We start from the raw sequence: 14,769 nt of genomic DNA on the forward strand, positions 1-14,769 counted from the left end.
TCCTAGGGAAAATGCTGTTAATTCTTTTTTAAAAAGATGATAGGATAGGACTTTGAAGGTTGGACATTGAACCTTTGAAGGTTCTAGAGGGAACTAGAAGGTTCTAAATGTTACAATTAAAGAGAAGAACACTTAGCTTTGACTTACTTTTACAGAATAGAGCAAAATATTTTAACATTGATAGGACATATTAAAAATATTTTTGAACAATGGACCCTGTAAGAGTATTTGTCTCTATAGATACTGTGTTTAAATGATGTTATAAAAGAGGAACAAGTTTTACCAGACAAGACTGAGGCTGATCTGAAAGCAGATTTGAAAATGACAGGCTACAATATAGAAAAAGATACTACACATGTCCTACAAAAGCTGTCTTAATTAAAAAGGACATACAAACAACAAACCAAGAGGATGACCTGGATAAATTTCCAGATTGGACTTATTAAGGTTTTGAAGAATTTTGTGAGAAGGGACAAAGAAAAAAATGGGGGGAAAAATCAAGTTCTAGGATTTTATTTAAAGGGATTAAACAATAAGAGGTAAAAGGAAGAAATATAAAGTTGGTTTATATCCTCACGTTTAAAATAAATTTGTTGTTATCTCTGGTAATCTTTACTGAACTTTTGTTGATCAGGACTGAACTCATGAGGTTTTAGGGATTTATTTATAGATAAGAGGTTAAATATTGAAAGAAGAGATAATTTTTTTGTATTTTAAGAGGTGATAAATTATTAAAATTGCTTATATTTGTGTTGAAGGGGGAAATAATTTGCTTATATGTTTCTTTTCTTTTTATTACATTCTTATATTTTCTTCCTTTTCTTTTAATCTTTTTTTAGCTTGTATTAATTTTTTTCAGGAATTTTATTAAAATTATCAATAAAATTAATTATGGAATATTTGTACAGCATCATATAAGAACGTGATGTAATGTAATATAATGCAATAAAATATAATGAATAATATTTTATATACTATCCTGTAGAGATTCAAAGTCAGCTGAATTATTTTCGTTTCTGACTTTCCTAAAAATAATCTTCAACTTTATATTCTCATCTTCTTTTCTCAGGCATGTTCCTTTTTTTATCAGTTTCTATGGAAACCAGCAAGGAACGAAAAATATGTGTGCCTAACATTACAAAGATAATGTTAAGTAAAAGAAACAAGCAGCCTAGTTCTAACAAGGAAGCAAGCCTTTTGTGATTTGCTGTATGATCATTAAGTGTGTTATTGAACAACTGTAATTCAATGGGTCCCTGATACACCAGGGTGTTGATTAGTTCATATCAATAAAAGTTCTTGTAGGAAGTGTCTCTACATATATCTATAACCTCTTTTACCAAAGTAGCCTGAATTTTATCAAATTCGGGCTAGGCAGTTATGTTTATGTGATTTTGTGCATACAATATAGTGAGGGGCTCCATTTAAAAAACAGCTTTTGAGGGGATGCCAGAGTAGAAAATATACATTTAAATGGGTGAAGCTGAAAGATCATTAATCTCAGCTGCAGTGTTATGGCTCTTTTTATAAGGCCTGTCACATTGGTGTTAAATTTCTTTTAGCAGCATAATAGCCATTTTTTGGTTTAAAAGGACAAGCAGAAAAGCAAACTGTGCTTATGTAATTTATTTCAATCTGTACTTAACACCACACTATAATTAGTTACAGTGAAGAAGAAAGCAGTTTCCCCATCTTAGTTTTTAATGGAGTTAATAGGTTGGATTCTGTTCTTTAACTCCTTTTCCATTGTGTGCACAGTGAGTCTGTCACTCAAAACTGGAATGACTGCAATTAAAGGGTTATGTGTATTATCTCAGCTAATTGATATCTCACAGGTGTTCCAAGAGATAAATCAGTTTTCTCCTTCAGGAGAGGAAAGAAGAATATCTTGCAATATAGCCATGTGCATATCTACATTGAAAAAAGGAGTAACGATGGTTTTATTTTGTGGAAAAGACCAGTAAATTGAAGTTTGATTTCTCCCTGTTCTTAAACTCTTGATCATCAGCTTTGTTGTATTTAGGAAGAAATATTATTGTTCTTTACACCCCTCTTTTGGTTGCAAAAAACCCTCCACCATTAATACATGTGAAATTTGCTAAAAATATTGATAGCATTTTCATTTTCTTTGAAAAGCAAAAAGTTTGAGGCACTTTAAAATAATTAAATGAATGATACTTCAAAATCCCAAACTAACTTCTGTGCAAATTTGTATGCTCCACCCTCTTCAAAATTATAACCTTCTAGTAAATTTGATTTCATTATGTAATAAGAAAAAATAGATATTTTCAAAATAGGCTTTAAAGAAACATAGTTCAAAAATTTGTATGCTGCATCTCCTTATCTATCTCCTAATGATCCACCTTTCCTGAAAATTTATCATGGAATGATAAAAAGAAACAAAAGTTGCAAATATTTAAATTTTTAAATTTTTCCCAAGTCATATATTGGGTGGGGAGAGTTTGTTTTTCTGAATGTACTTCTAGTCTATGAACAAACTGGATCAAAATATACCTCAGAAGATCCCAGAGCAAATAAGGTTATTTCTGGAGTTACAAATCTGGACATCAGACCATCTCTATAATGTTTATAGATCTCTAGTACATTGTCAGGTATACTGTGTGGTTCAGGAAAGTTAAGTTTATTGGTTCTAATAAGTCTGTATAAAAGTTGTGACTGCACAGCATCTCTTGTTGAATCATTTGAAGCCCAAGTAAAAAATATAATCTGCAAAGTCTATATAACCTTTTTTTGCTTTTATCTGATTTTTGTCAAAGCAAACTGCTTTCAAATATTATTTTCTATGGTGTATTTAGCAAACTAAATAAATGTATATATATGTGACTTGGAGGAAAGAATATAGTGGGCAGAAAGGAAAAGAAATACAACATTTTTCTCTCCATTAAAAATGTTGCACATATATTTAAGTTGAGTAGGATGTACAGTTTTCCTTGCTGAAAGGATAAATTTAATAGTACAGCGATATCATTTTGGAGAATTGATTCATATATTCCATTACTGTTCCTATATCATGAGAAAGTCTGAGTAGGAAAATAATTGTTAAATCTAATGTACAGTATAAAATACAATTTGAGTGGTTTTCCAAGTGTACAGACAAATGGATTCTGTGTTTGGAACAAGCACATAATCGATCAATGCTAGAAACTCATCTTTCTGCAAAATAAATATTTTAGAGAATATTGAACATAATGATGTAAGATGTACCGTAACCTAGATGAAGCTAAATGCCTTTTTTATTCCATCATTTCTGTAATAGCAAAAAGTGCTTTGGAAAGCGGCAAACTTCATGAAACTTCTATTTCTTTTTAAAGCCATTCAAGTTGATAGTCAAAGAGTATGATGAAGCTGGTCATCTGTGTGAAAGGAAAGAAATGAAATATTAACTTAGGGTGTTCTCCCTCCTCCCAACCTCCTCCCTGGAAAAGAGATATAGAGATGGCCTTGAAGAAGGACTTCAACAACCATTATGTACAAAAAAAATCAGCTTAGGAGTAGACAGGAGGGGGTGAGGAAAAAAATGAAGATTACCATGTCTTGATTCTCCTTAAGATAAGCGGGAATAAAGAGAATTTCTGACAGCCTTCAAGATTATGTTATAACACCCTATGAGGAACACAAAATTATGCACAAAAACCTCAGTAAGCAAAATTCTTCAAAATCTGGTATACATTTTATAGCATTGCTGGATTTTTTTTCTTCAATTTATTTTTTTTTCAAATAGCAACTGAAGACAGCTTGTTGTAGACTTCCTTTAAACTAATTAAGTACAAAATGTTTCCATTTTTTCATTTAAATTAATATTGTCCTTTTTTTCCACAACAGGAAGATGATGATGATAGTCAACCCCTCAGTCTGGCCTGGCCTGATACGCCCCGGAAGCAGTTTACGTATCTGATTATTTTGCCTGTCGTTTTTCCATTATGGGTGACTCTACCTGATGTTAGAAATCCAGTGAGAATGACTGTTTTTACTTTTATTTATGAATTGAAATGTAAAATATGTTTGTAAAGGACAGATTTAGCCTTGATACTATGATTGAGTATACATAAATAAGTTCATTTTCAGCTTCCATTAGATTGTTTGGGGGAGAAAATATTTGATAAAAATGTCATGATAAATGACATTTGGTTTGAGCTTTTGGAGACCTTGCCTGGCAGACAATAACAGTGAATACATTGCCATTTACTTGTATAAATATTTAATGGCAACCTATAAAATATTTTATTAATAGTTCTTTTATGTTTGTCTGCATGCCTGCTTCTTTACATGTCTATTAGACTTTATATGCAAAAAAAATTTTCCCCTTGGACTATGCAGACACCCAACATATTTTCCATCTACAGCAATTCTAAAGCTTCTGCAATAATTTAACATTACTTTAAATCCCAACAACACCCATCCATTGTTAAGCTCTTTTAAGAGTCATTGATTTTCAAAAGGCAAGTTTAGAATAAATGGTCTTCCAGAGTGGTAAGAGACCTCTTAGGTCTCTTGAACTTAGATTCTGTTCTTCAGCTTCTCTCTCAGATTGCCCTGAACAAGTGTGGGTTTATTTTATTCATCAAATTTGTATAGTTGTCCGTCTCACAAAAAGCAACTCTGGGCAGCATACAGCAAGCCCAAATATAAAACAACAAATATAACAATATAAACATCCGCAGTAAAAGACAAATATTACAAAAACAAATATACAAACCCTAAGCAAAGAGAGGAGAAAAATGATCACCTTAGTAATGGAGCTATTGGTTCCCTGGGAGCCCTGATAACATAACCAGGTCTTGAGGGACTTCTGGAAAAACCAAAGGGATGGAGCTAATCTAATTTCGGGAGGGGGGGGAGGGTGGTAAATGTTCCATAAGGTGAGCACCATGACAAAGAAGTCATGTCCCCTGGAATGCATCAAATATAGTTCCCTAAGTGATGTCACCCACAACATGTCTTCTCTGCCAGATCTTATGGGGCAGGCTGATGTAGTGGGTAGAGGTGGTCCCTCGGATAGCCCCATCACATGCCAACCTCAGTTTGTTACCTTAATTCTTCAGACTGTCACAGCTTTCTTAGATTAGTTTCAATCCCTGGTTTGACACTGTCAAAGCAAGAAAGGCAGTCCATGCTTTTCAGTATGACAACCTCCACATTCATTTGTAAAGAAATGCTACAAAGCCCTTCTAAAATCAAAGACCAGGAAAGCTACAGTAGAATACATGAATTGCAGCAGTTAAGAACTTTTCCTGGTTCTGGCACTTAATTAACAGTTTTCTCACTGTTAGATGTTTTGGTCCAATCTGCAAATGTATTTATTTGTATACATATATATATTATATTTGGAGACCACCATCTCATTGAGATCTGCTGGAGGATTGCTTAGAATTGTCTGCAAATTTTCTGTCCACAGAAACTTCTCCATTCTTAGGCTCCATGAGAGATAATTCATCTCATTAGGATGAGCTGAAGGAAATCCTCCTCCCATTCCTATAATAGATAGCATTGAGTTATCTACACAGGCCAATTGTCCTCAATCTTTCTTGGACTCACAAAAAATCTTTCACCTCAGAGAAATTTACTACGGGTGCTTCAGAGCCCATACCTCTCAGGGAATTGCACAGCAAGTGTCCAAATGAAGTCAGAAACACTTGCATGAACTTGTAGTTTTCTATAAATAAATATATTTAATATTTATATTTACAGCAGACAAGATAATCAGGTACACAGGAACATCATGAGGTAAAACTTTACAGCATACAGAACACATAGAAGAAAAAGGCGGGAAAAAAGGGGGAAAAACCCCTTTACATGCACAGCAACCAATCATAACATAGTTTGCCTCATGCAGGAGCCAGTAGTCTCCAACCAATTAACTACATTTGTGTGTTCTAGCCCATTGTACACTTTACCGTTCCAGCTATTAAATTTAATATCCTAACATATACTTATATATTCAATTTGGAGACCACCATCTCCAAAGAGTGACTTCAAATATCCACAGAATCTTGAGAAAACTATTTCCAAAATATTTTTACCATGGAATCATTGGACAATTCAGCTGTAATCTACTCTTTCCCTGTGACTTTCTCTCCTCCTGTGTCCACATTTAGGTCAAATAGTTTATTTCACAACCAAAACCTGAAAATTACATAGGAGGAAAAGTATCCAACAGAATTATTAAAGGAGAACTGCTGGACATTAGTCCTGGTTACCCATATTAACACTTCAGCGTATTTTCTTATTAATTAGAACTATTCCATTGTTACCCAGTTCTATAAAAAGAAAAATAGATTACCGGTAGTCTCTGCCAATGTAACTTTTACATTCCAACATGACTTTAACAGTGTATCGTTCACCCTGTGGGAACCTCTCTGCAGCTATCAATATTAAATAGGGATGCGGCAGGACGTGTATTCTAGCCCCTCTGCTATTTATCTCAAGCATTAACTCAATAATACATGTACGTAAGCAGTCTATTAGGGACATTGCTTTTCAAACCACTCTAAATGTAGTCCCAGTCTCAGCAGTATGTGGCATCTTTTCAGATGTGTTTATGCCAGTCTCCTATCTTTCTTTTACTAGTGCTGAAATTGTGCGAGGGCTTCATTCTGGTCAGGCTAGATGCATTGCTTTCCATTGGGGCATTTCAAAAGTCCTTGAGCTACGTGCTCTTTTATTGTACTTTCTACAGACTTTTAATCATTCTGTCTAGAACAGTGATTCTCAACCTTTCTAATGCCGTGACCCCATAATACAGTTCCCCATGTTGTGGTGACCCCCAAGTGGGTGTGGCCACCAATAAGAGGGAGTAGGACAGCTAGGGAAAAGGGAAAAAAATGGCGGACAGCATGGTTTGGTGACCCCCGTGAAATGGTCATTTGACCCCAAATGGGGTCCCGACCCACAGGTTGAGAACCACTGGTCTAGAAATAATTATCTAGCAGAGAGTATTACTTATATTTGTCATTCTTCTGTGCAGGCATTGTTTACATATATCTTCCCGGGTTGCCCAATTTTGTGCCTCTATATGCACTATTCAACTAATTATATTAGTTGTTTTTATTTTAAGTCTCCATTTTTCCTTTCAATTTGTATCTAATTGTCGACTTTGTGATTATACAAGATTTGAGTTGAACATGAATTTGATTTCAATAGGTAAAAAGAAAGAAATCAAGTTTGGCACAAGTAGTCACAAAACTTGGCAAATCACTCTGACTATTTATAAGTGATTTGATAATAGAGGAAACAAGGGGTATGTAATCACATCAAATTATTCTCAATAACAGGTTGGAAAAATGTGAATTCCATATTGTGAATCATTACGAAAGGGATCAAAACTAAAATTGCCTAAATTTTATCAACAGTGGAAGAGTTCCAGTTGCCAGAACTGTGTTTTGATGAGAAACCAATGTTTTAGAACAAAAAAGCTAATAAGAAATAGAACTGATAAATATAAACACTAGTTTATATCCTTCCTTGAAGTTATTATATGGATTTCTCATATTCTGACAAAATATTTCAAAACTGAATGCAAACGGTCTTGCTTATATAATGTAATCATAGCATACCAATTATAAATAGCTACTAAGTAAAAACTTACCTTTCCTAGGTATCTATCATAGCGACATAAGAACTGAATTTTATGTAATGCATGCACTCCCAAGTAATATAGTACTTTTTATGGGTGGGATCCATGTTAATTTGATGAAATTTTGTTTGAAACTGATAAACCCAGCCACACTGTACTGTATATGCTATGTTCGTGGAAAGGCTTACGATATTGCAGAATGAGTACATTTAACATGTTTATTATTATTCTCTTTCAGTCATCGAAAAGGTTTTTCCCTTTCACATTTTTTGGATCCATCTCCTGGATCGCTGTATTTTCTTATCTAATGGTCTGGTGGGCGCATCAGGTGAGCTATTTAATGGATTTGCTCTTATGTTTCGGCTTATATTTAATTAATTCCATTGATTGATTCAATAATTAATTGAAAATTATTTTAAATGTGAGTTGCCCAGAGTCACTTGGAGTTGGGTGGCCTCCAAATTTCATGAATGGATAAAAATTGTTTAAATATTTCACTAAATCACATGCTAATGCATTTTCTCCATTGACATTTTAAAAGACAGGCTTTTTAGTAACTTTAGTTTTCCATCTTGATAATTGGGTATGCTATATATACAGAGGGAATGGGGATGTCAGGACTGAGAGCTGAAATTGTTTCAAAATTACATTTTGCAATCCGAAATAAATTTCCAGAGTTTCCTATAGTATGGGAGGAAGCAAACAGCAACATTCAGCTGTCTAAATAGAATAGAATAAGAGAGTTGGAAGGGACCTTGGAGGTCTTCTAGTCCAACCCCATGCTCAAGCAGGAAACCCTATACCATTTCAGACAAATGGTTGTCCAGTCTCTTCTTAAAAACTTCCAATGTTTGAGCATTCACTGATTAATTGTTCTAACTGTCAGGAAATTTCTTCTTAATTCTAGGTTGCTTCTCTTCTTGATTAGTTTCCATTCATTGCTTCTTATCCTGCCCTCAGGCGCTTTGGAGAATAGCTTGACTCCCTCTTCTTTGTGGCAGCCCCTGAGATATTGGAGCATTGCTATCATGTTGCCCCCTAGTCCTTCTCTTCTTAAACTAGACATACCCAATCCCAGCAATTGTTCTTGATATGTTTTAGCCTCCAGTCCCCTGATCATTTTTGTTGCTCTTCTCTGGACTCTTTCTAGAGTCTCAACATCGTGGTGGCCAAAATGTAAATTAAACATTAAAACAGTCAGAAATCTCATTACCACAATAAAATTAAAAAATCGTAATTTTGGGACAATTGGAAGAAGTGCTAAAAAGGGCTGAAATCAAATCAAATATTTGTTATAGTCATGGGCCAGGATAAGAAGAAGATACCAGGTTTAAGACCAAATGTACTGAGTACTTTAGAGACCGAATACAAGAATCAGAGTTATTTTCTCCTTATTTACCCTCTTTATCTCTCAAGTTGGGACAATCAGAAAAGGGCTCCCAAGATGAACTTCAAATAACCCTTTTGGAAAGAAAGCAACCCTTCAGACAACCAAGTCTTGACATATTCAGGACCATCCGCTTTTCAAACTAAATAAAATTAATGCAGAAAGGCACTTCAGAAGGGAACGATGCAAGTCTTAGAAACAAGTTTCTTTTGAAGCCTTTTGTATTATTGAAATTGCCCAATGTCATAGTGCTATTGACATGCCTAGTACATGAACAAGGCGTTCAGTTGAGGCACTCAGGTTCTGGATCAAGTCTTTAATGCTCTTCATAATGCTTTGTCCCTTGGTAACATAATGCAATTTGAGTTAATATATCACTATTACCTTTGTTTTCAAAATGTGTTCCAGTTACATTCTGTTTTTATATTGACATTTATGGTGATTTTCTGGACTAAAGCACTTAAAGGTCACCTAGATTAAACTAGAGTTATTTTAACAAACTAACATTAAAGCAACAGTGTTTTAAAAATCCTATAGTTTTGAAAAAAAACAAAAGAAAAATCAGCAACAAAGAATAGGCAGGCTCTGTAAAACAACCCAACTAATTGTTAGCCACTATTGGAGACTGAAACAAGATGACTAAGGAAGAATTTCACTGGATATGAAAAAAGAGTAAATTATGAAACAGCAAATGTAGCATTTTTATATACCTTTATGCGGGGGGTCCCTAATATTTCTATACAGATATTTCTTGATTTACAATAGTTTGTTTGGCAACCATTCAAAGTTACAATAGCACTGAAAAAAGTGACCTGTGACCATTTTACACCCAACCGTTGCATCCCCGTGGTCACATGATCAAAATTCAGATGCCTGGCTACTGATTCATATTTATGACAGTTACAGTGTCCCAGGGTTACATGATAGCCTTTTACAACCTTCTGACGAGCAGAGTCCACGGGGAAGCCAGATTCACTTAACAACTGGGTTACTAAGCAACTATTCACTTAACAAGGGTTGTGGCAAGAAAGGTTGTAAAATGGGGCAAAATTCACTTAACAAATGTCTCACTTAGCAACAGAAATTTGGGGCTCAATTGAGGTCGCTCAGTTGTCTTTGGCAAATGATTTTGTATCTTTGCTATTTAGGTTGGAGAGACCATTGGAATCAGTGAAGAAATTATGGGCTTGACCATTTTAGCTGCTGGTACCTCTATCCCTGACCTAATCACCAGTGTCATTGTGGCACGAAAAGGACTTGGGGACATGGCAGTCTCTAGTTCTGTAGGAAGTAACATCTTTGATATCACTGTGGGGTAAGTACTATTACTGTCAGCTCCTTATATATTTCATTCATTTACTTTTACTTTCAGGTGCTCAAGATTTAATCAGCAAGGCTAAGGCTTCAAGGCACATTGCTTTGGTTAACAGGGAGGCACTGCTCAAGGGAACACACTGCATACTGAGAATCTCTGTTAACCTACATGAACTTTAGTAATTACAGTTGCTTGAGCTTTACACACTGAGAAATATAAACTCACTCTCTTATGCACTTGCTCAGCTACGAAAGTGTTAATTTGCAGAGTTGGGGAACACACGAATGTGCTCAGCAGATGTTGGTGAAAGCCTGCCCAACTGGAGATCTTCTGACTGAATCCTATATAGCTTTGCCTTTTATTTTCTGCTAGTTGTATTCCTTCATGTATTACCTCACCTGTTCTTTTGTTGAAATTAAGGTTGCTGAGTCAAACATGGCTTGTTGTACAGCAGTTAATTTTCTTACCTCTGGTTGCTATCATCCAATCCTTACCTAATTTCAAAGCTGACCTCCTTATCTTTTCAGACTGCTTGCTCTTTGTTCTTCTCTATGGTTGAATTTTGGTCATTACATTCTATCCCCTTCTCCCAGCAAATGGTCACATCATGGGAAGAAAACAGCATAATTTACACACAAAGCAACCTAATGGTGGGAAGATGTAGCCTCCTATTTCAGTGGTTGCGGAAAGAGATGGGTCTTCAAGACTCTTTTGAAGATAGTCAGGATCAGATACTTGCAGACCCTGGGAGAGCGTCATTCAAGTACAGCATCAGAGAAAGTCCATCTTCTGGACTGAGCAAGTTTGACACGACTTAATAGATGGGATCCAAAGCATGCCAGCCTTATTGGTTCTTACCAAATGGCAGAGACAATTGGAGACAGGCAATTCCACCAGTATCCAAGCACTTACAGATGATAAGTAGCATGGTAGATGGATTATATGAGTGTAATGAGGCATACCCAGTGCTTTTTTTCTAAAAAAAAAAAAAAAAAAAGGTGCCGGAATTCACACATGTCATACAACCCGCCTGGCCTACCCTACAAGGTTCCATTCAAAAAAGGTGCTGGAATTCCGTTCTGGGCATTCTATGAGAAAAAAAGCCCTGGGCACACCTAAGACTGCATTCAGGATCAGCTGTAACCCCAAATGGCCTTTAAAGATGGGGGCATACTGACTAGGTTTATTTCATCTGACTCTTAGTAATTTATTTAAATGTTAGTCAAGATATGGTAAACTATTATACCTCATCTCTGTTTCAGAGATGAATAGTGTTCTCAAATTGTGAAAGAGCTATCCCATATTTTAGTCTTTCTTCTTGCTTTGGAGAGAGGGAGAGGGAGATGGGGGGGGGGGGAAATGGCCATATTCTACATCAATCCTGAGAGCTTGAACCCACTTCAGCCAGATAATCATAAGAACAGGATATGGATACAAGGAGCCAGTTTGGTCCAGTGGGGGAAACCAGTTTTGGTCTAATGGTTAAAGGCTAGAAAGCAGGAAACTATGAGTTCTAGTCCCGCCTTAGCCAGGAAAGCCAGCTGGGAGACCTTTCTCTCATCCCAACCCACTTCACAGGGTTGTTGTTGTAGGGAAAATAGAAGGAGGAAAGAGTATTAAAGCCTTTTCGGCCATTGTACCTGCCCTGGAATATCACGTTCCCCCGAGATGAGATCCACACCCACTCTTTTGGCCTTCCAAAAGGGCTTGAAGACCTGACTCTGCCAACTGGCCTGGGACCCCAACGGAGGAGCATCATCCTGGAGGTGGTTAATGGATTAGACAGAACCCACCTTTTCCCCATGCACACTTTTCTCTCTTCCTCTCATCTCCATCTTCATCAATTGAACTTTAACTGAACTTTAAATTTATGCTCTTTATTTATTGCCTTAGTGTTATATATGGTATTTTATATGTTTTATATGATATTTTTATTTAATGACTATAAGCCAACTATAGTCATCTTGATAAGATGGGCAGCAAAGAAGATAAATAAATATTAGACATGTTTGCTGCCTAGGGTGTGTGTGTGTGTGTGTGTGTGTGTGTGTGTGTGTGTGTGTATGTATATGTAAGGTAAACAGAGCTGCATGGTGCTGCTGGAATTGTATTTTGCATTATCTGAAAGGCTACATATTTCCTACCCTTGCTTACATACAACAGGGATGACTTTATTGTGTTGCCTAACCACCACAATAGAAATTGCATTGAAATATGCTTCTACCTCCCAGAAATCAACTATTGTTTATCCCTGAGAATAACCCCTAAAAATAAGAAAGTTGACCATTTCAATGCTGCTGTTTTCTAGAGGTAGAAATATCATTTTAATATCATCTGCTGCGGACATGTAATGATTCTTCTAGTTGTCAATTATATATAAATCACACCACCTTTCAATTAGCAGCAAAACGAGCTTTTACTGGCTTTTTTTCTTCAACAGCCTTCCTCTGCCGTGGTTCATCTATACTGTAATTAACAACTTCTCCCCAGTGGAAGTGAGCAGCAATGGGTTATTCTGTGCTATTGTTCTTCTCTTCATCATGCTTCTCTTTGTCATCCTCTCTATTGCACTCTGCAAATGGAAGATGAACAAGTTCCTAGGTTTTACCATGTTCGGGCTCTATTTTATATTCCTGATTGTCAGCGTCCTTCTGGAAGACAGGATTATTGTGTGCCCCGTGTCAGTCTAATAGGACGGAAATACTCCTTTGGGAACAACAATCAAACCGACAACAACTGAAGGGAAAAAAACTAAAAACAAATTGTATCTTTAGAACTGTCCAACTTAAAAACAATAGAAAAAAAGAGGAATTGAAATCAATTTGTGGACAAATGCAACCGATGCAGTAGCTGTCACCGAACAAAAATGACACGCAGAGTGAAAACTCATAACTTTAAATATGCTCCAAGAAGCTTTCACTGCTTATTTGTTGGAGGTATGATACATCTGTTGTTTATGAGTATATTTAGCTTCTTGCATGGGCTCTGTTTAGGATCTAGTTCCATGCTCGTTTTTCAATCTGTCTGTAATATATATATATAAAACATATATATGTATATCAAAAAGAGAGAACTGCATCTATAAATAGAAAGAATATTATCTATCTTTGGAAACAGCAATTCCTATTTAGGATTGTACATATTCATTTTAAACTAATAGAAGAGTTATCCAGCACCGACAGCAGAAGCAATATGACAAATAAGAGAAGGTTGTGGAGTGATACAGTTTGCACGTCACACATTTGAGACTCATGAAGAATTTTAGAACTGAGTTAATGCAAGCTGTGTTGGCTTTCCAGCATCTGAGAAATGGTAACCAACAAGGTTATCATGGTGGCTCCGGTAACATTACTCACAAATTATTAGGATGAGGTTTATTTATTATCAATCATCTATATCTTGTCTTGTCTTATCTATCTATCTATCTATCTATCTATCTATCTATCTATCTATCTATCTATCTATCTATCATCACCTATCTTCAATAGTTCACAAAGATAAAAGACAAATTTACAATTAAAACATCCCCAGTGGATTAAAATTCAAATATTTTCACATATTTTGTATTTTCAGATGACAATGTATTGCTGTAACCTATGACTATGTATAGAAGAAAAGGAACTTTCCCAGATCAGATGGGAGAGGTTTTGTATTGCCTTTTCAGCAGTTTGTAAAATAAGTTGCACATCATGAGGGATCAGAAAATCGAGCGATGTTTGTGCCTGCCTTCATCTGTAAGTTTTCGCCTGACAGATATTTGCTGACTGGTTAGGGCTTGCTGGAAAGACCTCTGTTGTTCTGCAGTTTGTTCTCTCTATATATAGCCTGATTGTATCAGAAGGACATCGGAGATGCTGAGAAAACCTTCATGTAAGGATTTGATGTCTCTTCTACAGTTACTAAGTGCAGCAATACTGTAATAATACTAAACCATTTTAAATGCTGTTTTCACAAATGTGTTTGCTTTCTCATCCATAAGAGGCTATGAAGCTTTGGAAATAGAATTTTAAAACTGCTGTGTGATGGGTGCAGAGGCAAAACTGAATGTATTCTGTGGGTTTATTTTCTTTTGTTACTTGCAGAGCTTTGCAGTTCCATTTTTATTGTTTTCTAAAGCTTTTGAAATGTGTGGGAAAGTGGAATTGCTGAACTGAAATTAGAATTTTTCAAGGCTGCTGCAAAGTGTTGAATGCAGCTCTGATTGTTAGATCAACAAATAAAATTCTGTTCTGCTCCTCTAGAAACGTCAGGAAGAGCAGCATTTCCAGTATCATAGAGGATCAAAAGAGGTTTGGTGTTTCTATGACCTTGCATTAACTAGAATGGCTGAAACAGCAACTGTCAGCAAACAACATGCAGCGGTTGTCTGTGCTATTCTTGATCTTGTTAGAATGTAGTACAATTCCTATGAATCACGCATCACCAGTGTTCATCACGTATTAGGTCACCCATGCATAATAGAAATTTGGTACC

General features: G+C 35.8%; 1 protein-coding gene across 3 annotated transcripts in view; it reads left to right on the forward strand.

The window, feature by feature from the left end:
• SLC24A2 (solute carrier family 24 member 2) overlaps positions 1-13,088 on the forward strand; it is a 60,150-nt gene extending 47,062 nt beyond the window's left edge. For all 3 annotated transcript variants that reach the window (XM_039319429.1, XM_039319431.1, XM_039319430.1), the window contains 4 exons: positions 3,844-3,972; positions 7,833-7,922; positions 10,130-10,296; positions 12,737-13,088. In XM_039319429.1, the coding sequence (XP_039175363.1) occupies positions 3,844-3,972; positions 7,833-7,922; positions 10,130-10,296; positions 12,737-12,986 (636 nt within the window). In that variant the 3' untranslated portion in view covers positions 12,987-13,088. The remainder of the gene's footprint in view (positions 1-3,843; positions 3,973-7,832; positions 7,923-10,129; positions 10,297-12,736) is intronic.
• Positions 13,089-14,769: the final 1,681 nt, after the last annotated feature.

The sequence above is a fragment of the Crotalus tigris genome, unplaced genomic scaffold (genome assembly GCF_016545835.1).
Source record: "Crotalus tigris isolate CLP2741 ecotype Arizona unplaced genomic scaffold, ASM1654583v1 scf7180000023589.2044511, whole genome shotgun sequence".
NCBI classification, from domain to species: Eukaryota; Metazoa; Chordata; class Lepidosauria; order Squamata; family Viperidae; genus Crotalus; species Crotalus tigris.